A 24,695-nucleotide genomic window follows, 5' to 3' on the forward strand; every position below is an offset into this window, starting at 1 on the left:
GTGGCGTCACCTCAAAAAGAATGCTGTAGGTTTGGAAAATGTTGATAAAAGCGCAAGGAAAATGATAAAGGGGAGGGAGGTACCCCCCCAATGGGGAAATGATGCAGAGTTTGGGACTTTAGTTCTGAGGAGGTGGGGAATCTCGTGCTCCAGGGCCAAATGAGCCCCCCCAACCCTCTCTATATAGAGCCAGTGTGGTGTAGTGGTTAAGAGCGGTAGTCTCGTAATCTGGGGAACCGGGTTCGCATCTCCGCTCCTCCACATGCAGCTGCTGGGTGACCTTGGGCTAGTCACACTTCTCTGAAGTCTCTCAGCCCCACTCACCCCACAGAGTGTTTGTTGTGGGGGAGGAAGGGAAAGGAGAATGTTAGCCGCTTTGAGACTCCTTAGGGTAGTGATAAAGCGGGATATCAAATCCAAACTCCTCCTCCTCCTCCTCCTCTTCTTCTTCTTCTTCTTCTTCTTCTTCTTCTTCTTCTTCTTCTTCTTCTATATGGCCCCTGGGACTCTTCTCCAGGCCGTACCAACTTTCCCAGGACACACCTCTTACTGGGCTTGTTCAAGGGCCAGGTAGAGAGGCCTGTGGGGGGTACATTTGGTACCAGGACCTGAGGTTCCCCATCCCCTGCAAGTCACCCTCTCAGACCAAAAGGATACTGCACATCTGAATTTGCCACTACACTGCTGCCCACCAGCTGGGCTTGAAGGCTTCAGCCTTCTCCAGCCCATGACCCCCCCCCCAAAGCAACAGGCCTTCAATGGCACCCGGCTTCTGAACTCAGAGATGCTCCATCCGTCCACTGTGACTTCAGCTCCCTGCAGAAACCGGTCTCCAGGCTCTCGCCAGCCGCTGTCGGAAACAGACCCCAAACTTGAGATCATTTTTTGCATATTGCAGCATCTCCCAATTGGCCTGTGACCGGGACGCCAAGAACAGACCTTGTGTGCTGCAGGAAATGTAAATGACTTTGAGGGGGTTGAAGGTTTTCCATGTTTCTGCATTCCTCTCCCTCCTTCCCTCCATCTTCTCAACCCTAACGCCATTAACAATACATCTTCCATAGCCCCGTACTTTCCCCCCGTCGACGCTCCTCCTGTGATTACGATTATTTCTACCTTCTGTTGAAAACCATCCAGGATAATGGAGCCCTTTAATAGCGGCTCTGAAGCTGTTCTTCTTGGCCTTCGGCTTGTCATTCATTTTGCCTGACAATGAGCGGGGCCATTCAAACCTCGCCAGCTAAGAAAAATCATGCTATTGTTCATAAAAAATCATATAGCTTTTTCTCTCTAGATCTCCACCTTTTGCTCTCCATTCAATCTCAAGGCTTTTTAATACCTGACATACTTTTTTTTTTTTTTGCAATTTGCATAGTGGTTGTTTCCCATCCCCCCTTCTCCAAACTCTTTGCAAATTGCTATGGGGTCTTTTTGGAGCTTTGTTTTTTTTAAAAAAAACCACAGCAATCGAGAGCTGTTGTGTTGATAGGAAATGTTCCTTTCTATCACGAAAAGCTGTCTTGATCTGATACTCTTCTTTCCCCTGCAACCACCTCTTTTTGCACACTTCACCCCTCTGAATCATTTGAATTCAGCTCTGAATTATATGTATCTAAGGGCTGATTCAATCCCCAGGTGGTTGTGTTTAAAATTTGGAAGCAGGCGCTGTGGGACTGTGACTCCCATCATCCCCAGAGCTAATGACCATCTTGGCTGGGGCTGATGGGAGTTAGAGATCCTCCACATCCCTTCTTCAAGAGGCACCCCCCCTCTCTCAGGAGGAAATATATTTTCTAAATAGAGGCATTCCCATCTCTCTGGGAGCCACACACTTTCTTGGAGCTCTCCGTGGTGCTGAAACCAAGGACCTGATTCCTTCTGCCTTGTGCTGTCTCTTTGTTGAGGACAGGGCAAGGCAATTCTTTTGCCCTGACCACATCTGGAGGGAGCAGCCCAAACACCCATGCGCAGGAGAGAGTGGCTGCTGAGCTCAGGTCCTGTTTGTGGGCTTCCCAAAAAGGAAGAGACCAACAACATCTGGAGGCACCAGGTCCTCTTAACAAGAGGAAGTGTGTACACTCCCCACACTTAAAATGCCTGTGCAAATAAAATTAGGCACGGCATGGAGGAAGTGGACAGATTAAAAAAAATTCTCCCTCCTAACACTAGAACTTGTGGACCATCCAATGAAGCTGAACGTTGGAAGATTCAGAACAGAGCATAGAACTGTAGAGTTGGAAGGGAACCTGAGGATCATCTAGTCCAACCCCCTTCGATGCAGGAATATGCAGCTGTCCCATGTGGGGATCGAACCTACAACCTTGGCGTTATCGGCACCATGCTCTAACCAACTGAGCTATCCATGATACAAGAGAAGACTTCTTCACACAGTTAACTATGGAACTCATTCCTGCAGGAGGTAGTGGTGGCCATCAACTTGGACAGCGTTAAAAGAGGATTGGACAAATTTGTGGAGGAGAAGGCATGACGACTATACTCTGCCTCCACAGCAATGATTCTGAATACAAGTTTCCGGAGACCACAGGAGGGGAGAGTTGCTCTTGTGCTTGAATCCAGCTTTCTGGTTTCTCACAGGCATGTGGCTGGCCACTGTGAGAACAGGATGCCGGACTAGGTGGCCCAATGGCTGAATCCAGCAGGCCATTCTTAGGAGAGGAGTAGAATCTCCCAGGCTCATCGTTTTGTGCTTCGGTAAGTGGAGCAACAAAGTGGCGCCGTCAGGACTGTTAGAAACAGTGTGTTATTTTAATCCCCACAAAACACTCTGTCATCCTTGTCAGATGGCGAGAGATCAGCAGGAGTGGATCTGCCCAATCGCCTCGTGCGTATGGTGGCAGGATACTAACCGCAGCAACATTGAGCCTGCAGGACTCCGGTTTTAGCGCCGTTCCATGGTGTCCCCATGGCTCCTCTTTAGAAAGAAGCAGACAGAGGAGTCTGTCATGAGCTCGTCCTACACTCGAGTAGGACCCTGACAGAGACACATGCCCGACTGGCATGTTCTCTCACTCCTGGTCGATTGTTCGGGAGCTTCAAAAGCTTTCTTCAGCCCGAACATCACAGCGACCGATGTCAACAGACATCGGCACACTTAGGGATCCGCAGAGTCTTCGCAGCTTACGTCACAGACCTCAGCAACTCAGCATTTTGGCTAATCTACTTTATTTACATATAAACACACACGGAGCACTGCGACATGGCTCCCCCTCTCTCTAGCATCAGACAGCAAAGAGAGAGAAAACAAAGGACAATAGTCCCACTTCATGGAACACAGTAATACCAAAACATCCTGTCTCCGTCACTTCCCACTCTGTGGAGTCAAAACATACACCGTCATGTGATAGACAACAATCCCATGACTGCAATCATAGAGCAGGAATTCTAACAGAGTCTGCACAGAGCAGGGGATGGGGAGAAACCTGTGGTCCTCCAGCTCCCATCTGTCCTAGCCAGCATGGTCAGGGATGATGGGAGTTGTAGTCTAGTAATGTTTGGCAAGCCACAGGTCTCCCATCCCTGTTCCAAGTGGCAGGAACAGCAAGTAGCACCAGGCCAATAGGCTTATGGGATTGGCATCAGGCACCCTGCTTGTGCTTGGCCCTTGGTGCATGCCCAGTGATGCTAACTTCGGTGCCAGCCTTGCCAACTGTGCATCAGGGCTCAGGTACTCAGATGCACTCTCCACCCTGACTCTTAACTGGTTGAGCCAAAGAATTTCCTCACGGAGGAAGAATGCTCCGTTCATGGGCGTTGCTTCGCTTTCGGAGTCGCCGCCTGCAGTTGCCGGTGTGCGGGTGGGATGAGGGAACCGGCTGGGTGGAAATGGGCACGGGGTTAATTGCTTTGTCAAGGAGCCTTGTCAAATCTGGCGGGTGGCGCCACGTCTTGCTTCTCAGCCTCGCAGGCAGGCAGCCGCTGACACTTTTAATTACCCTTGTTCGTATATGTAAAACAAGGCGCCGAAATCAGCGACCAACTTGTTATTCGCGAGTGCCTGTGAAAAAGGCCGGAGGGGCTCCAGCGCATGAGCCGAGTGCAAATGGCAGGGGCAGTGTGCTTGGGGGAGGGAGGTGTTTTCTGTTGGGATTCGAGGGACTGAGCCTTCAGCTTTGCTGCCCCAAATAATAATAATAATAATAATAATAATAATAATAATAATAATAATAAAAAAATTATTTATACCCTGCCCATCTGGCTGAGTTTCCCCAAGTGTTAAAAGCAATACAGCATTAAATATTAAAAACTTCCCTAAACAGGGCTGCCTTCAGATGTCTTTTAAAGATAAGATAGCTACTTATTTCCTTCACATCTGAAGGGAGGGCGTTCCACAGGGCGGGCGCCACTACTGAGAAGGCCCTGTGCCTGGTTACTGTAACCTCACTTCTTGCAATGAGGGAACCTCCAGAAGGCCCTCGGTGCTGGACCTCAGTGTCCGGGCAGAACGATGGGGGTGGAGACGCTCCTTCAGATATACTGGACCGAGGCCGTTTAGGGCTTTCAAGGTCAGCACCAACACTTTGAATTGTGCTCGGAAACGTACTGGGAGCCAATGCAGATCTCTCAGGACCGGTATTATATGGTCTCGGCGGCCGCTCCCAGTCACCAGTCTAGCTGCCGCATTCTGGATGAATTGCAGTTTCTGGGTCACCTTCAAAGGTAGCCCCACGTAGAGCACATTGCAGTAGTCCAAGCGGGAGATAACCAGAGCATGCACCACTCTGGGGAGACAGTCCGCAGGCATTTGGTCAGACAGCCATTAGAATCTCTGCTCTAAATGATGGGAAGGACCCTTGCTGAGTTGGTTGAGGACCTGCCTGGCATGCAGAAGGTTCTAGGTTTAATCCCCAGCACCCCCAGGTCGGGCTGGGAATGCCCCCAGGAGAGCTGCTGCCTGTCAGTGTAGACAATACTGAGCTACATGGACCAGTGGTGTGATTCCACATAAGGCAGCTTTCTATCTTCTAGCCGAAAAGGATATCACGAAATGTGATGCTGCTACCAAGACGAAGATCTACCTGGCTTGCGTTTTGAGCATGCAGCTTTATGGAGATGAGACATGGGCAACTTACGACCGCCAAGAGTGACACCTTAGCCCAGCCTTTCTCAAGCTGTGGGTCCCCAGATGTTGTTGAACTACAACTCCCATCACCCCTAGCTAGCAAGGCCAGAGCTCAGGGATGATGGGAGTTGTAGTCCAACAACATCTGGGGACCCACAGGTTGAGAACCGCTGCTAACCCCTTCCACATGCGCTGCGTCAGGAAGATTTGGGGCATCACAGGACAGGGCAAAGTCTCAAACAAAGAGGAGCGCAGAGAGAAGAAACGCCATGGCGCATCTGCAGCAGCACAACCAGATGTCTTCCTTTGCCCCAGCTGCAACAAAACATGTCTCTCCCCTATCAGTCTCTATAACCACAGCGGGCACTGCAACCTTCCAACAGCTTGACTTTACCCCCAAAGATGCCCTCCTCCATTGTCTCCCGAGACAGACGGATGCCAACGACAACGACAGTATCTTCCAGCCACTTCTTGTAGCAAAGGAACCACCAGAAGGCCCTGGCAGGTGGACCTCAGTGTCTGAGCTGGACAATGGAGGTGGAGACGCTCCTTCAGGTATACTTGACCGAGGCCACTTAGGGCTTTAAAGGTCAGCACCAACACTTTGAATTGTGCTCGGAAACGTACTGGGAGCCCATGTAGGTCTTTCAGGACCGGTGTTATATGGTCCTGGTGGCCACTCCCAGTCACCAGTCTAGCTGCCACATTCTGGGTTAGTTGCAGTTTCCGGGTCACCTTCAAAAGTAGCCCCACGTAAGCAGCAAGAATACTCATTGCAAAGTATTGGAAGACGCAAGATCTACCCACTCTGGAAGAATGGCAGATGAAAGTGATTGACTGTATGGGACTGGCAGAATTGACGAGCAGAATCCGTGACCAGGGAGAAGAGTCGGCTGAAGAAGATTGGAAAAAATTCAAGGACTATCTACAGAAATATTGTAAAATTTAAGAAAGTTAGATGGTGTTGGATTGAAATTGAGAGGTTTCTAGCTGCAATGATATATAAGAACATAGATGGGGGAAAGAAAGGGTTTGAAAAATAAGGTAATGCTACAAGCTGTAATGCTTTAAATGGAGGATTTGCTGAACAAATAATTTTAATTGGGATACAAGAAGGAGAAGTATGAGGAGGTCTGAGAAATTTGTTATTTAAAAGTATGGTTTATGAATTTTATGTCTTTGTTTAATGTTTCTGTTTGTTTGTTTTGTTTGTTTGTTTGTTTAAAAAATTGGAAAATTTAATAAATATTCTTTAAAAAAAAAAGGTAGCCCCACGTAGAGCGCATGACAGTAGTCCATTCAGATACTTTTCAGATGCTCTGCCTCTGAGCCCATTGGGTACCCAGGAGGCCCATAGACCGGGGTAGGCAACCTAAGGCCCCTGGGCCAGATGTGGCCCAATCACCTTCTCAATCCAGCCCATGGACGGTCTGGGAATCAGCATGTTTTTACATGAGTAGAATGTGTCCTTTTTAAAAAATGCATCTCTGGGTTATTTGTGGGGCATAGGAATACGTTCATTATTATTTTTCCAAAATATAGTCCAGCCCACCACATGGTCTGAGGGACGGTGGACCGTCCTACAGCTGAAAAAGGTTGCTGACCAACCATAGACACTCCTCCTTTCTATTAGACTCTAATGCCCAACCTGGGTGGGTCAGGATCTGTCCAGGTCCTGAAATTTCTTTCCTAAGAAGCTACTTCCTGCAATTCATCTGTTCGCCACGCGGGGCAGCAACGCACCGCATCCAGCATCTACTGGAACTCCATCTAGCCTCCAGCCTCTGAATCAGTTCCTCCCTAATGCCTTTCCTTAGATAACAACTCTCTCACTTTTTTAGGCACACTTTTCCTTAACAGGTACATTTCCGCGCACCTCTTTTTGACTGGAAAAGTCGATCGTCAGAAATCTAGAGCATTGCAGTCTGTGGAGGACAGCCAGGTTTCGGTTTTTGTACTGGTTTGGGGAAACATTATATATTAATTATATATTGAGAATTGCTAACCAATTTCTGCCCCCTACCCTGGAACAGCGCAGGGCTTGGCAGTAGCAATTTCCGTTCCAAATGATGGTCTTTTGCGGTTGATTTTTAATTTTCCAAAGCTGCCCCCGAGCATCGGGATCGAAATATATTTTTTAAGTAAACAAAGCTGGTTTTCTGCGTAAGGAAAGGGAGGGAGGCATTAGGTTTGTAGCAAGGCTGTATGCTGGGTAATCTCCCCGACTGGCAGCTTTGCCACTGAGTGATGCATTACAATTAGGTGGAATTAACCTAATAAGAGCTGGTGAACCAGAGAGCCTCTCCAGGCCCCGCCCACTCTTGGCCTGGCTTTGCAAGGAATTGCAGGATCCGACTATCACACTCCTGCTTTTTTTTGGGAGAGGGGAACCTTCCTATTTCAGGGATTTGAGAACAGGCCTTCCGGGGATTAAAGTTGAGTTGGGGGGAACCGGGAAAGAAGAAATAAGCAACAGCAACTCCAAACATGTGCAGAGGAGATTTGACTTGCCGTTGCTAAGTCTCTAAAGCTCAGCAGTGGAGATTCAACCATCACCCTTCAATTTTCCTTGGAAAGAGGGGGTGAGCGCTAGATTGTAATCAGGCATGGGCAGCCCAAGAAGAAGAGGAACCAGGGCTCAGCCCACTATATAATGTCCTCCATCTCCTGGCTTTCAGTTCCTGGCATGGCTGTCAACTTTTCCCTTTTCTTGCAAGGAATCCTATTCGGAATAAGGGAATTTCCCTTATAAAAAGGGAAACGTTGACAGCTATGGTTCCTGGTGCAACAGCTCCCTCACTAGGACTTAAAAATTCAGGTCCTGCTGCTCAACTGGTCATTTTTTACAAATCCATCTGTCCGTCTGTCTGTCTGTCTAAATAATTTACATTCTACTTAACTGCAACCGCTAAGCGGTTTACAAAGAGGCAATATAAACAAATATCACAGAAAGCTATAAAATCAAACTTCGAATCCATTCTGCATTTGTCGCTCCCTTTGCCAAGCCTGCCACAGAGCCTAGGGCTTGCCGATCAGAAGGTTGGTGGTTCGAATCCCCACGACGGGGTGAGCTCCCACTGCTCAGTCCCAGCTCCTGCCAACCTAGCAGTTTGAAAGCACATCAAAATGCAAGTAGATATATAGGTACCACTCTGGCGGGAAGGTAAACGGCGTTTCCATGCACTGCTCTGGTTTCACCAGAAGCGGCTTAGTCATGCTGGCCACATGACCTGGAAGCTGTACGCCGGCTCCCTCGGCCAATAAAGCAAGATGAGCGCTGCAACCCCAGAGTCGGCCATGACTGGACCTAATGGTCAGGGGTCCCTTTACCTTTTTACCTTGCCAAGCCCGGGGTTCCCAGCCTCTGTTTCAAAGCCCAGCTAAAGAGATGCTCTGAAATGACAGGTGAGCAGGACCCACAACTAGGCAAACCTGTCCCCCTCCCATGTTGCAAAATTCCCACAAACAAGTGTTCGTTTTCTCCTCCATGTTCCATGCAGCTCTGGAAGGAGGGAGAAATCTCATTGTTTCTCGTAAGAAAGGCATTGGGTCACAGTGACATGAAGAAACCATGCTGGACATTGAATCTTGCAGTTGTGGGCTGGGCTTACAAGCTCTGAGTAGAAATATTTTGGGAAGGGGGCTAAAGAGAATGTGGGGAGAATGTGAAAATGGCCCCTCCTTCCTTACAGACCTTCCCAGCTGTTAAGGTCAACAAAGGAGCCCTTCTTGGCAGTGCCACTTCCCTCAGAAGCTGAGGGCCAGGACATGGCCTTCTTGGTGGTGGCCCCTAAGGCACCATTTGCACCACACATTTAAAGCCCTGTGGTACACCCTTTGTTTTTATTTCCTGCATTCAGAATCTCTCTGTGGCCACAGCCCTGATATCACAAGCTTGGAATAGAAAGCTCCCCAGCGGATGGACTACAGAGAATTGGATAAAATGACAAGAAGGACTCGAAACCCGCGGGACCAGAGATTTATAGAAGATTGGAAGAAATATACAAACTATTTGAAGAGCAACTGTAATCAACAAATTACTCTAGTAGGACTACAAGAAGTTTGGTAAGGAGAAATATATGAAATACAGCAAAGAAGAGAAAGAAGAGAGACATTAGTTATAATATTTAAATGTAATAGTGAAAGTAAGAAATGTAAATTAAGTGATAAGATTGGAAAATTTTCAGATGTGATTGATGGAAGTCAAAAAAAGTGTATAAGATACAAAAGTATGTTTAATAATTGTTGAAAATGTTATGTTAAAAAATTAATTAAAATATAATTTAAAAAAGAAAGAAAGCTCCCCAGCGGTGCTGACTTAGGCTCCAGATTATGGGTGCCCAGTGGCCCCCGCGATGTAACGTGACATCATGACTTCATGTTACATCACACGTGCTGCAGTGATGCAACTTCCGAGGTCATATCCGAGGCTCAAACATGACTTCCACTTTCACCTAGAAGTTGCATCGAGGCCCCGCAGTGTGGATGTTGAGCACCCACAATTTATTTGTGTGAGTGCCCAGGCCCTCAGGGTCCCCTGGAGTTGGCGCCAGTGGGGTTGCCGATGGCTACTAGCCAGAACGGCTCTGCTCTGCCCCCACGGCCGGAGCCAGCGATGCTTCTGAATATCAGTTGCTAGAAACCACAGGAAGGGAAAGTTGCTCTTCTGCTTTGATCCTTTTTGTGGGTTTCCCATAAAGGCACCTGGTTGGCCACTGTGGGAGCAGGATGGATGCTGGGCTAGAGGGGCCATGGCCTGATCCAGCACTCTCTTCTGGAGTTCTTAAAGGTTTTTAAAGCTTACCCCTCGAATTTCGGCAGCAGAGGTGTAGGCGGGTGGCAGAGGTGAAGATAGCAGCAGCAATGGCACAATTTCACCAGCTGTACAAAGGGAAGAGGAAGCCAATCTAGGTGTGGAAGGAGGGGTGATGGTTTCTTCAAATTAAATTCTGGCTAACCGGGCACAAGAGTCCATCCAGAAGCCCCTGTGTTCTCCAGAAGATGTGGCAGCCGCTGCTATTCCTTGCTTGCCTTTGCCAGAACAATGCCGTCCATGTTAAAAGTTAAACAGCAAAGATGAAGATTGCATGTGCTTCCTTCTAGGCTACAAGAAGCCTATGTTGTTGTTGTTGTTGTTGAGTCATTTAGTCGGGTCCGACTCTCGGTGACCCCATGAACCAGAACACGCCAAGCACTCCTGTCTTCCACTGCCTCCCGCAGTTTGGTCAAACTCATGCTGGTAGCTTTGAGAACACTGTCCAACCCTCCATCTTTCCCAACATCAGGGTCTTTTCCAGGGAGTCTTCTCTTCTCATGAGGTGGCCAAAGTCTTGGAGCTTAAGCTGCAGGATCTGTCCTTCCAGTGAGCACTCAGGGCTGATTTCCTTAAGAATGGATCGGTTTGATCTTCTTGCAGTCCATGGGACTCTCAAGAGTCTCCTCCAGCACCATCACTGCCTTGCCGTGGCGAAGGGGCTTGGATAACTCAGAGAAGCTATGAGCTTTGCCATGCAGGGCCACCCAAGATGGACAGGTCATAGTGGAGAGTTTTGACCAAATGTGAACCACCTGGAGCAGGAACCGGCAAGCCACTCCAGTATCCCTGCCAAGAAAACCCCATGGACAAAGACAACAGAAGCCCGCGATGTTGTCTTAATTAGGCCCACACCAGTTCCCACTAATGACTTCCTTCCGACTCCTCGGCGGACTTAACCGAGTCTCCTTCTCTGTGCAAATGTTCACCAGGATCATCTGCCTCCTCTGTTCCTCACCTCCTTATCAGGAGACTCTGATGTTCAGGTGCAATCGGAGGCAATAGCAAGACCCAGGAGCCTGCTTGCCAGCTCCCCCCCATCTTTCTTTATCGCTAATTCCTGCTTTAAGACCATTTTTTGTCAGACTAGGCTGGAGACGGACAGACAAAGCTACTGCCTCCCTCTCAGCCTCGGCAGGCGTCAGATTCGGTCCTGTCGCCTCGACCCAGAACTTGATTTGTCTCTGGTAGCTCTGGCTCCTTCAGGGGTGGGGCTGAGGGCCGCATTCCCTTCTAGGGCACCTTCTGAGGGCCACATGCCAATGGTGGGTGGGGCAACATTCTAAAGCAGGTAGAGCTAAGCTATGGAACTCACTGCCACAGGATGGCTGTATTCTGCTTCCACAGTTGGAGGTGGCGATGACTGTGGGATGTGAAACACAAGAGCAGTCAAGTACAACATTCCTAGAGTGAACATGTTTACACATGGGGAGGAATGTTTGTCCAGCCAGCAGGTAAACTTCCTGTTTCCTTCTGGGCTAGGACAGACTTCCTCTGCATGTGACTAGAGGTGGGTGTGGCCTCACCTGTGCAGGTAATGACAAAAGCACAGGGCAGGGCAGCCATCTCTCTCTCTATGACTACTTTAGTCAAAGAAGCAACATCTGCTTAGCCAAAGATGCTTCCAGCCAAGAGAGGACAAAGGGACTGTCTCCTTATGGGATAGTTTCCAGGTGTATGTTACTTTTCTAAGACAAGTCTGCCTTCTGGGATCCGATTGTGAACAGAATGTGAGTGAGTAAACTCTTTTTATACTTTTATAGAAGACTGTGTTGTGTCTTATCTTTTATGAGGGAATAAGGGGGAAATAGCAGAACAGTTAATATAGAGGCTTTTGCAAGCCTGAGCAAACGCATCCGCTGTGAGTTTAAAAGGGGGAATGTTACTCTGCTAAATTGTGAACATGTTTACACAAGTTGGAAAGGCTATAATTAAACAATATATCCTCTCCTGCATCCCTGGACATTCCCACAATGATTCTGAATACCAGTTGCTGGACACCGCAGGAGTTGCTCTTGTGCTCGGATCCTGCTTTGAGGATTTCCCACTGTTTGGCCACTGTGAGAGCAGGAGGCTGAACTGGGTGGGTCACTGGTCTGACCCAAGAGGACTTTGTTCCCTAGGCTAGCTTCTACATGCAAACTTTTTGTCCTGCATTTAGGGAAGCAAGACGCATTGTCAGAGTTCAAGGACACAGTTCCAGCCAGGGGAAAGACGCTAAAGGAGGTTTGATTCTGTTTACGAATTGGTTCCTGTGAAACATCTCAAAAAGATTAAGATGACAGTGACGTCAGCAAAAGAAGTGTATAAAACCATCGCATCTACAAGAACAATTTTAGAATTTCGTGTATGAAACAATTCAAGGGGGATGCAGACTGGAATAAGGAAATTCTCCATTTGTCACTGAAAAGACAATAGAGATGGGGCCTGTTTTGAGATGAAACAGGAGGAGTTTGAAAGGCCCTTTTCCTAGATTGTATGGAGCAGACCTCCAGATAAAATGGTATCTGCAGGAGGCCTTCTCCTGCGGAGTGTCGGTGGTTATTTGTTTGGGCTGGGGGAGAATTGTAGAGTTGGAAGGGACACCAGGGGTCATCTAGTCCAACCCCTGCAATGAGAGGAATCACAGCTAAAGAAAATCAACCCAACTTGCATTTAAAGGACAGCCTACCTGATCCACACTTTCCTAAATGATGCACAAACTGGAATGCAACCATCCTTTGAAATTTGGCCCTTCTCTGAATTTTGCCAGTTGGTTCTGCAGCCAAGTAACGTACGCAGAAAAAGAAACATGGTGAAGCGTCCGCATATTAGCCAAAATAGCACACCCAAATTAGTTATGTTAGCGGAAAGCTGCCCTGCAAAGTTGTGTGTGTGTTAGGTTAGCAAACTTGTGCATTTTGGGAGAAATTTGCACTAAAAGGAGGATGGCTTCTTGTAAGAACTTTAAAATAAATAGATCCCAAAGTGCTGTGGAAATATGGAGATGTAAACATAACAATGAGGAATGCAGAGAAACCTAAATAGGCAGCTGCATCTGTCCCTATGGGTTGGACATGTATAAAGGTAAAGGTAAAGGTCCAGTCGCAGACGACTCTGGGGTTGTGACGCTTATCTCGCTCTGTAGACCAAGGGAGCCGGCTAAGTCGCTTCTGGCGAACCAGAGCCGCGCACAGAAATGCTGTTTACCTTCCCGCCGGAGTGATACCTATTTATCTACTTGCACTTTGATATGCTTTCAAACTGCTAGGTTGGCAGGAGCAGGGACCGAGCAACGGGAGCTCACCTCGTCACAGGGATTTGAACCAACAACTTCTGATCGGCAAGCCCTAGGCTCTGTGGTTTAACCCACAGCGCCACCCGCGTCCCTGGGCACGTATAGGGTGAGATTATTTTTTCTCATCCAATATAAACTGGGAATCCTCTGTGAGCTCTCTGAGCGCTCTGTCCAGCTCTTAGCAACCTCCCCAGGACTTAAGCATGGCATCGGTGAAAGGATTTATTCTTACAACAAAAGAGCGATGAGGTCCAGGGAAACCTTGTGCCAACCTGATTCTTGACCATGCGCAGAGTGCAGCCGTCACTCTGCAAAAGGACTGTGTGCTGAGCGGCCGGGCCACAAACACAGTGTGGTTAACTGGAGACCCCTGGGGAAGGCAGATTTTGCCACTCAAAAGTACACTCGTTTTAATCATGCTCAAATACTTTTAAAATGGCCCGTTGACTCAGCCCTGTGTCAGAAAGTCATGTTTCTGAGTCACATCTATATTCCGGTTGCTGGGTTTAGGAAAAAGGATGCGGAAGATGATCTAGGTGGTGAAATCATCTACCTGGAAAGGAAAACTGCTGAGGGATTTGAGAATTGGAAGTAAGTTCAGGGTGTACACGTGGAAATGCTCCCCTCCCGCGCAATGTGTGACGATCCTGTGGAACTCCTCGACACAAGCTCTGAGAGGGGTTGCCTATATGCAGCTGCAGCCTAGAGAGGTGAAAGGGAAGCAGGGCTCTCCTGAGATTCAGTTTTTTGTCCCCCCTCCCTGAACTCTTTCTGTCCCAGCTGGTCCAGGAAATAGGTGCCTCAGACTGTTTTTCTCCTCCTCCCTTTCCACTCGCTTTTCCTTTTCTGCTGTGTCCTTTAGATTACAAACCTGAGGGCAGAGACTATCTTGAGGCTTCTCTTTGACCCGCAAGCTGCTCTACGAACCTTCCTCCCCCAACCCAACCCCCCCCGCCCATCTCTCGGCTGAAGCACAGCAGCTTTTCAAAATTGCTTCCAATTATTAAATTCTGGGTGGTGAGCGCATTCCCAAAGAGCAGCTGCGTTTAGCTGCCGCAGGGAAAACAGAGGCTCCAGTCTCAGCGCAGGCTACCTCTTTGGAGTCCCAGATGCTGGTGTGTGTGTGTGTGTGTGTGTGTGTGTGTGTGTGTGTGTGTGTGTGTGTGTACAGACCCCTTGCCCTGTTCCCCGCTTCCTTAGAGGCACGCGGCTGAATCCAGACAACCAAACCCACCCGAGTTTCCCCGCTTTGCGGCTCAGGATGGAACCCTGCAGATCGCGAGCCATAGGCGCAAGCGGCTGAAAGTCAGGCTGGGCGCTGCTGCTGCTTTGCGCGTGCTTTTAAAAACCAGGCAAGTGGCAAAATTGTTGGGTTTCTTTTAATAATAATAATAAAAAGCAAAAACTCACGAACCCTTCCCTGCCTGGGCTCCTCCCCCTCCTGTTAGCGATTGGAAAGGAGCAGGAGGCGGACGAGGCAGAGGACTCCCTCCAGACCCCTTTCCCAGCAGCCAGAGGGGAGAGGCGCTGCCCCCTCGCCCGGCCACCTGCCCCCCCCCAGCCTCTGAATTCCTCCCCCCGGCTCGCCTTTTGTTGCTGCGAGGTGGTGACATCACCCCGCCTCGCTCCTCCTCGCCGATCTGATCCGTCTCAGGTTTCCCACCGCGCCTTCTCTCCTCCGGCTGACGGTGTCTGTGAATCTAGACGGGGAGAGAGCGAGAGCGAGAGCGCGCGCGCGAGGGAACCAGCAGCATGACCAGATCCCCGGGGATCCCGAGGGCACAGCGGACCCCGTAAGGCTCCGGCGGCGGGGAAAGCGCGCCTCCATCCCCGAGCCCGCCTCGCTGCGCCTTCTCCTCGGTCCCCCTCGACGTACTCCGGGCGATTCTCCGAGAGCCGTATGCATGACACTCCGGAAAGGCGAGCGGACCACCATCAGCATCCAAGAGCACATGGCCATTGACGTCTGCCCCGGACCTATCCGACCCATCAAGCAGATCTCGGATTACTTCCCCCGCTTCCCCCGAGGGCTCCCGGCCACCGTCAGCCGCAGCAACAGCCTGCGCTCCTCGACGGCGCCCTCCGCGGCCGGGCAGCAGGCGGTCAGCCCCTCGGAGACCACGGCGCCCCGGGAGGACGACGAAGATGTGGACCAGCTCTTCGGCGCCTACGGGACCGAGGCGCCGCCCGAGCAGCCGGCCAAGCGGCGAGCTGAGCCGGAGGAGGAGGCGGCGGAGGCGGTGGACCCCGAGGGCTACGAGTCGGACGACTGCAGTGAGTTCCGCAGGTCTCCTCCTTGAGTCGGGCTGGGGGTGCGCAAGAGCCTCGTTTTGGGGTTTGGGGGGTGTTTTGCCTCGTAAGCCGAGGCTCTCAGTCAGTTTCGGTTTTTCTATTCCCCTCCCCAGTATCCATAGAGTTCTGCACGATGTGCTTGTTGGTTTTTTAAATCCTCACCAGCGTTTGGTGCAAATAAACTCATTTTTTGCAAGCGATCTCCCCCACCCCGCACCCTCCAGATATAAAATTCCTTGTTCTTTCCACTGAGATCTTCCTCTTTATGCCTGCTTTTTGTTAAAAGAAGGCATTTTTAATTTTTATTTCTTTGGTAAACATTGTCTGGCTGGGGAACTGCATTGCAAATTTCAGATCAGTGCAAATTTCAGAAAGTGGGATTCAACTTGACATGCACACTGGGTCAGATTTCTGCCCCATCCCCGACTGTGAGTTTTCCTTCTAATACGCTCCCCCCCCCCGCCCAGTTCTAAATCTAGATTTGACCGAGTTTCCTGCAGTGGAGGTCAGTGGAAACCTTGAAAGCTCAGCCGGCCTGTCACCTGTGACAGGGACAATCCGTTGGGTGGCCTCCCTCCCCCCCCCCGCTCCAGCCTGCTTGAAACAAATGGGGGTTGCGCAGAGGAGCATCACACCCGCACACTTGCGCACCTGTGCCAGCCCCACGGAAGAAACCAGAGGGGAGCTGTGAAAGAGACACCCCCCCGCGGTGGCTTGCACCCACCAGTTGCTGCTTGGCACGGACAGCGGTGGAGATGGCAATCGCAGGGATCGCTTTGTCCTCGTCCGTGTCCCCGCCCCCTCCCGCCACCCACCGAATCCAGGAGATAGAAAACAACCCCTTGTTGCAAGGGCGCGTGAGCTTTCGTCAAACTCTTCCAGTTTGGCAGAACAAACATTGCACTACGCGGAGCCTGGCACACCGGCGATGCCATCCGTTTTCCCTTTTGCACATTTCCTTTATCCATCATCCCTCCTTCCGTTTTAAAACAACACCACGACTCCTTTCACCCAGTCCCTTTGGCGCTTTCTCTCTCTCATAACAAGGCACGTACAATTCCCTTATTTTTTGGGAGGGAAAAGGTCTCTTTTTCCTCTGCAACCCAAACACCTCTCTCTCTCTCTCTCTCTCTCTCTCTCTCTCTCTCTCTCTCTCTCTCTCTCTCTCTCTCCTGCAGCCTCCCCCCACTCTTCCTTCTCTGCTTTCTTAATCCCCCTCTTCCCAGTGCCGAAATTCCATCCCTCCATCCCTCCTCCTCCACCCCCGCCCTCAAGCTGCCGACTTTAGCCCCCTCCCCACCTCGCCAATGTCACCCCGACAGCCCACCCTCGGTGGGGTCCAGCGTTGCTACAGCCGCAATCCTCCGCTATGCAGCCAAAGAGCTTGTTCGCCTCGCTCCTCCTTGCTCGACAAAATATAAACAAGCGAGGGGAGCCCCCTCCTCGCCCTGCGCGCACCCCCCTCCTCTTATATGAGCGCTAGGATGTTTCAAAGACACCAGTTGCATCGCCTTCTGTGGTGTGGCCGTGTTGGGAAGGGAGGGGGGCACGACTCGGGTCCTCGGCAGGTTTGAGCCGGTTTGAGAGCAAGGGTAAAGGGGCGTAGAGTGGGGTCCTTCTATGCAAGGGATGCTAGACCAGCCAGTCCACTGATGGAGAAATCTGAGCCAGGGAAGAATTTCAGTGTCTTTCGCCGCCGCCTCTCTCTCGCCTGAATAAAACTCCCAAGCTGTCATCTTCCCAGCAGTGAGATGGGGAGAAAGAGAGATCTCTCTGGTGTAGTACAAATGGTGCAGGCAATCTTTTGCATAACCAGAGCGTTGTATTTTTTTTAATTTTTTTTTTTTAGGAAAACATTTTTTTTCCATTTCATCCCAAGCTGACTGGGTATTAACCCTGCTGCCCCTGCCACCTGTTTCAATAAAGAAGCCTTCTTGTCATTGGCAGGCACATATGCAAGGCACTGGCTAGGCAGGCAATCACAGAACAGGAGATTTGGAAGGGGACAAAAGGGTCATCTAGTCCAACCCCCTTGTGATGCAGGAATCACAACTATATTTGTGTGTGTGGGGGGGTATTTTTTAGCTGCTCTTGATTGGAGGAAAGAGCTTGGGGGAAGAGGAAGAGTTGCAGTGTGGCATCCAAACTTGGGAGTTTTTAAAAGGGTTGGGGGAATTGCCAGGGTTTAGGGAGGACGGACCTTTTTGAAGGGTGTGGAAGAGGCCGCCTCTGCTGTTGTGGTAATCACAAGGGGGTTTAAAATACTCTGTCTGCGTTAAGGTTCCCCTCCCCAAATCAGAATCCTTTCTCCCAGGTGTCATGTCAGAGGAAATAAAAAAAAGGTCAGACCAATATTTATGTATGCAACTAGGGTGGCAAGGTTATTGATTGCCCAAAATTGGAAAAGCAGCAGCGTCCCAACTAAAACAGACTGGTTATCTAAAATGATGGAATACTTCCATATTGCCGAACTAACAGGGAGGATAAGAGGAGATATGGCACAAAAAGTGAATAAGGAGTGGGCTATCTTTAAGGAATACATCAGAATTTATGTGGGGAAAGTAGAATTTCTGACAGATATTGAGTGAATCCAGAAAATGAAAGGAGAGTAAAGTCAAGATAAAAGAAGAGATTAAAGAAATAATGAAATGTGTCTAAGCCAGTTGGAAAAATAAAGTAGTGTAACAAGAACGGCTGGAAGTCAAATCACTGGGTGGGTGTTCGTGTGGGGTAGGTGTGTGGGTATGTTGATATATACAGTATAGGTGGGTATTATATAGAGTAATGTAGGTATGTTTTATGTTATGAAAATAAGGTAGTGTGTTATGTATGTGTACTGTGTAAATGTATATGTATGTGTTTTATATGTTAATAAAATTTATATTTAAAAAAGAAGAAAAAGGTTCCCCTCCCCATCCACCCTCATATTATTTTTTTTAAGCTAGCCCTGCTTCTCTGCCTAGACAAGGAGAAATCCAAACTGTGATGCTCAGAGTGAGCCCATGATGGAAGAAAGTGTCACTTGTTGAATGCTTGTTCCATGTGTGCTTGTGGAAGGAGGGGTGGACAACCAATGGCCCTCCAGATGTTTCTGGACTCCAGCTCCCATCATCCTGGGCTATTGGGAGCTGATGGGAGCTGGACGCCGACAGCATCTTGAGCTCCACAGGTTCCCCACCTGTCCTGAAGGTGTAGGAAGGTAGGTGAGCTGACAGGTTGCCCTCTGCTCTTCAGATGCATCAGGTCTCTCATATCCCCTGCCCATCCTTCCCACCTAGGGAGAAACATACAGTGAGGGGTCAGTTGATGGGAGAGCTGAGTCAGATTTTTGCTCATCCGCAGTCACTTGGGTACGTTGCTAAGCCTCGTTTTTCCCCATCTTGGTGGTCTACCTTGCAGGGCTGGTCTGGGGTGCAGAGGAAACAGGTTAGGTACTGTAACTGCTTCAGCTGTAGCTCAGCAGCAGAGAGCATGGTTTCGAACGGCAGGTTTGATCCACAGCGTCTCCAATGGGAAGATTTCGTGGTAGCAGATGCTAGGGGGAGATTCCTGCCCCTGTATCTTCAACCATTTTTCATTTTGCAAAATGAAATCTTGTGCTCCAAGGACTCTAATGGAGGTGGGAAGGTTGGGAGAGAGCTTAGGAGGAAGATACGGCAAGCTGTCCTCTCCCCCTTCAAATCCACCAAGTTAATCAGACCTGCTCTTATCCTGCTAGAGAGGCGAGGTGCAGTTTCACACCTTTGGAGTCCTGCACATGATCTGCACATTGGCACTTGCTGTCAGAAGCAGGAAGTTGGTTTGTCCCAATTGAGTGTTTTGGATACTTGGAAGTGCTGGAAGAGGATGGCTAAAATGAACAGTCCTCCAGCCTCTGCCATGACTTGGTAATATTCTGAAAGTGTTTGAAGCAGGGGTCAGCAAACATTTTCAGCAGGGGGCCAGTCCACTGTCCCTCAGACCTTGTGAGGGGGCCAGACTATATTTTGAGAAAATAAAGGAACAAATTCCTATGCCCCACAAATAACCCAGAGATGCATTTTAAACAAAAGGACACATTCTACTCATGTGAAAACACACTGATTCCTGGACCCTCCGCGGGCCGAATTGAGAAGGCGATTGGGCCGGATCCGGTCCCCGGGCCTTAGTTTGCCTACCCATGGTTTGGAGGGAAGGAAAAAGCGTCTCTCTGCAGCCTGTGCTCCTCAATCCTGACAGCCATGCATTTTTTCCAGGCATGTGGAGCTCCTGCACTCCTGCAGCTCCATGAGCGTTCCAAACCATGTAAGAAGTTATAGCTGGTGCTCCACAAGTGCTCCAAACACTATAGTTGCTTTATAACAAGGGGGCAGGAGCCTGTGCAACTCACTCCAGAGCTCCAGGCATTTTGACAGGCACTTGGAGCTCCTGCACTCATGAGGCTCCACACACACACTCCAGACATGTAGGTGCTCCACATGCATTCCAGCTACAGCAGTGGCAGAATATTTGCTTTTTAACAAGGGGGCGGGAGCAGCTCTCTGCAGCCCTGTGCCCCTCAATCCAACGTCAGGTGGTGCTCCTGCGCTGGCGCAGCTCCACACACATTCCAAATACGTAGGAAGCCAAACAGTGAAAATACCTGGCGACCATTTTTCTGTGGAACTGGTGGGGCTTCTGAATTGCTTCAACCCAAGATGCTTCTCAGCGTCAACACATTCAGCTGCTTAACCAAAAAAGTGTTGCATTGCCTAGAGACCTGTTTCGCATATGAGAACTGATCTTGCATTATCCATTTTTAAAAAGGATTTGCTTCTGGCCTCTGAGAAGCAGTGAAGATCCGACTTCGCCAGAGAGTAGAAGTACTGGATTCAGAATTAGGCAAGTTTCTACTCTAGGGTGACAGTCCGCACTGACAGAAGTCGTGTGCCAGAGGATAAATGGGTCCACCTGAAGGGGGCAGCCCCACTTTGCAGAAGTAATTTGCTAGAGCTGGATGAGAATCTCTCTGAGATTGTGATTTCCTAATATAACTCAGGTGGGCTTAAGGATTTGAGAATTGGCTCCCCCCCCTTCCAGTTTTGACTCATTTTGAGATGCACATTATTTTTACTACTGAGGACAAGAATGAGAATGGCTTCTTAGGGCGTGTGGAATCTCTGGTCTGGGGTCCACTTGTGGCCCTCCGCTCCTCTCTCTCTGGCCCTTGGGCCTCTTCCCACGCCACACCCCCTCCCAGAGGCCACACCCTCCTTGAATGTGTTTGCCTGGCTGGAAGTGTGCCCTGGAGCTCGGATAATGGCTCTTGCTTCCCTGGATGCAAGATAGAGAGAAGGGTGTGCAGAAAGTAGCCTATGCTGTAATGGTAAAATTTACATGAGTGGCCCCGCCCACTTTTGCCTCTGGCCCCACCCACCTCAGAAGTTTGCCCAGAAGGAGATGCACCTCACGGAGCTCAAAATATTTCCCTGCCTCTCTTAGGCGATCAGAGAGAACGGATCTCCTATGGACCTTAAAAGACAAGAAAAATATATGGAGGTGACTAGGCGAGACATTACTGTAAGGTGCTTATTTGATCTTGTTTGTGCAGATAGAAGTTAAGTGGTTTATATTAAATAAAAGGGAGAAAAACAGAAATGGTTCTTCTAACAGGAAAAGCTTCAGGCAGCTGCCAGCGATCATTCTGCCAGGGTAACAGCTCTCTGCAGCTGCTCTGAAAATCCTTAGGTTTCGGTTTTCAGGTAGAAAGGAGTTCCCAGCACCATTCATTCCACAACACTTAGGTGCTGTGGAATATCTAGCGTTCCCCAGCATTGCTCAGAACCAGTTCTCCCAGGCTGCTGCTGCTTCATCCTTCCTGAAATATTTCGCGTGGGTGATCCTATCCTATCAGGGAACCTACAGTGAATGGGATCGCATTCACTGCCCAACTCCACAGCCCATCAGGGATCCCATAGTAGACACAAACCACCACCGGGTTTTGTGGCCAGTTGGAGTGCAGGATCCTGTCCTTGCCAGCTGGATTTGGCCGCGTGGCAATGTCGCTGAGAGCAAGGAACAAGCAGGCATCTCTGCAAGGAAGGCCCTGGCAGTGCGAGGGTGGCGAAAAGGCATTTGGCGGTGCCAGAAATGTTTGCGACAAATTGTCAGTCATTTTGGCACAGTGCTAGCTCTTTCCATTTTGCCCTGAGAGGCTAAAACATGAAAGGTAACACATTTGCGAAAACGCTAGTATCTTAACATCCCCTTTGAACCTTTTTCCAGAGGGGGGTTTGGATGTTGGGGGAAGAAACCTTTCCGGCCCCCTCCCCCAGAAGAAGGGGCCCAGTGTAGCTTAATTTCATTGTCGTCTGTTTGTGGGAAAAGAAGAGCCCCACCCTATCAAAAGGCAAAATGCACATCTGGGAGGCTGTGAGCAGGCGAGAGTGAGCAGGCAAGGAGCCCTGGTGTGGATTAAATGTTTGGTAACATGCCAGGTGGCGCCTGCTGAGATGGGGCGACTTTTCTGCTAGGAGAGGCGCGCTGAGCAGTAATTTGCCTTAAAAAACCCCAACACTGCCTGGAATTGAAGGAGAATGGACTTCCCGGTCCTCATCTTCCTGGAAGGTAGTGGTCCCAGATGGATTCTGGGGAGGCAGCTGTTGTTTAGCACGTCTTGGAGACAGAAGCTCTAATCTGGGGCTCCCGAGAATTGAGGGAAATGGGTCTTTGCCCCCTCCCAACACCCCCTTCCCCACAACCTTTTAAATGCAGCTGCACAGCTTTTCAAAGAAGAGGTTTTCCTGCTGCTTAATCATAAACCACCGTGATTAAATAGAAAAAGGAGTGGTATGATGTTACATTGAACTAACACAACAGAAACAAACACATATGTGTTTGCAGATATGCACACACACACACATTTCTATATCTACATACTTACACACATTACAATCTTACGCACACATGTGTGTGAGTGTGTTTATATGTACATCTTCATCGTTGTTTATTTGTATGGCACCCTTCTGTAGTTGAAAGCATGCTCAAGTTGGCTTGCAACAGGAAAACATTTACATGGTTACAAAAATATAAAGAAAATCGTCAAAAGGAATAAATATAAATTTGTCACCACCATCCTTTATCTGAATTTGCAAACATATTCCAAAACAACCCAAATGTCTCTATATGCACATACATCTCTCTCTCTCTATTTACACACACATGTGCTTTTCTATACCATATTTGCACAAATCGGCCATCACACTGTTTTCATTGCCTGTTTCCCACTGATGGTGCTTTTGCAAAAATCACGCCAGTTTCTCATGTCGGCGGTTGCTTTGGTGGTTCTGCTTTCTTCACCCTCCTCTTTTCCCATTCTTGCTCATGAACGAAGTGTTGCGTGTGCAAATGGAGCAGTCCTGGTCTCACAAAGAAGCCAAAGAGAACTAACGTCTCTAAGAACAAGGGGCCAGGAATTTCAGGGGAGCAGATTTTGGATGAAAGTTCAGAGATGCACCCTGATGTGGTCCACTGTGGGGCAGATGGAGGGTGGGCTCCTTCCTTCACTGGATCTTTTTACACAGAGGCTGGATAGTCACCTGACAAGGTTGCTGTCATTGCAGACCCTGCATTGGGAAGCGCAGTTGGACTTGATATCCTCTGGGGGGGCCCTTCCAGCTGTAAAATTCTGTGCAGGCTGTACAGAAAGGGCCTGAGATGAAACTCTTTGTGATGGCTTCGGTTGTGGGTTTTGCTCCTGGCATAGGATGAGGACCGGCAGTTCAGAGTGGCACGTACGAGTTACGGCCAGGTTGCCACCTCGCTCTCCCCCAGCAGGGCTCCTGTGCTTTTAAGGCGATTGCGGTAGTCAGGAATTCAACAGGTGCAGCTCCACACCAGAACCGGCGTGGAGATCTGACGCTGGGGAGAAGACGGTTCTCTCCCCTCTTCTCAAGCCAGGCAGGAGCCCACACAGGCCTGACGGCAAGTATTTTTGGCAAGATGGCAGGTAATTATCTGCCTTCTCTTTCTGAGCAGGGATGTTGCTGACTGGAGGGCAACCTCCAATGGACAAGTATCTGAGCAATATCTCCTTGGGATGATTCAGCAAAAAAAGGGGGGAAAGGCTGGAGGTGGAGGAGGAAAGATTTCTCAGCCCCCCCTCCTGATAATTAAGCAGCCAAGATCTTCCTAATGTGTGTGTGTGAAATATTCATTAGCAGCTGTTGATGATCTCAAAAGATCCAGAGTCTACAGATTGCTAATCCAACAACTTAATGAAGGAAGCAAAGAACTGTGGACGGAGGAGGGAGGGGGAAAGAGAGAAAGGAAAGGAAGTTTTTAGAGAAGAATTTCGATACTTCACTGAGAAGCATTTTGTTGGCAAATGGCCCCCGGTGCTATTTATATGCGCCTGTTTATCCCTGCGGTTTGGGCCTATCCGAGAGGCACAAAAATAAAGCCTGTTCGCAAACGAGGTGCATCCATCTTCTCCGACAGTAAGAATGAGGAACATCTGGGGTTCTTCCAGATGTTGGAGGACTCCATCTCCCATCAGCTCTCCTCGCTGGCCACATGGGGGGGGGTTTGCTGCTGATGGGAGTTGGAGTTCAAAAGCAGCTCCTCACCCCTGCAGGCAGCGTGACCCATGGCCAGGGGAATTATGGGAATTGGAGTCCTCCACCTCGCAGACTGCTACTCAAGTCCCAGAAGAAAGGGCAGAGTTTAGGGCAGGCATAGGCAAACTCGGCCCTCCAGACATTCTGGGACTACAACTCCCATCATCCCTGACCACTGGTCCTGTTAGCTAGGGACAATGGGAGTTGTAGTCCCAAAACAGCTGGAGGGCCGAGTTTGCCTATGCCTGGCTTGGGGTGAAGCATTTCCTTCCACATTGTGCCAATGTTTCATGGTCCCCACCGTTCTTAAAGCAGGATGGCTTCTTGGGCGTCCACAGTGTAGGGGAAACTTTAACGTCCCGAGGGCCACTTTCCCCTCTGAGCAACTTCCCGAGGGCCGCATGCCAGTGGTGGGTGGAGCCAGAGAGAAAAGTGGGTTGAGCAACAAACATTTAAAAATATTTTTATATATGCACTGTTTCAACACATGGCCTCTATCCTCATCCTCTGTCGGAAGTCAGAGGCACAGCTAGAGGAAAAACAACCAAGGATGGTGCGAATCAGTGGGCCAAGCCAAGGAGAGGTCCAAGGGCCAGATAGAGAGCCTCGGAGGGCCACATTTGACACTTCCCTGGCCCCTGCCTGAGCTTCCTGGTA

The 24,695-nt window shown here is 49.5% G+C and overlaps 1 protein-coding gene across 1 annotated transcript in view; it reads left to right on the plus strand.

Annotated features, from left to right (window-relative positions):
* The first annotated feature begins 14,649 nt into the window (after nucleotides 1-14,649).
* DOC2B (double C2 domain beta) overlaps nucleotides 14,650-24,695 on the plus strand; it is a 124,188-nt gene continuing 114,142 nt past the window's right edge. Inside the window, exon 1 of the mRNA XM_053367862.1 lies at nucleotides 14,650-15,444. Coding sequence (XP_053223837.1) covers nucleotides 15,075-15,444 — 370 coding nt within the window. The 5' untranslated portion in view covers nucleotides 14,650-15,074. The remainder of the gene's footprint in view (nucleotides 15,445-24,695) is intronic.

Source organism: Podarcis raffonei, chromosome 15 (assembly GCF_027172205.1).
Source record: "Podarcis raffonei isolate rPodRaf1 chromosome 15, rPodRaf1.pri, whole genome shotgun sequence".
Lineage (NCBI taxonomy): Eukaryota > Metazoa > Chordata > Lepidosauria > Squamata > Lacertidae > Podarcis > Podarcis raffonei.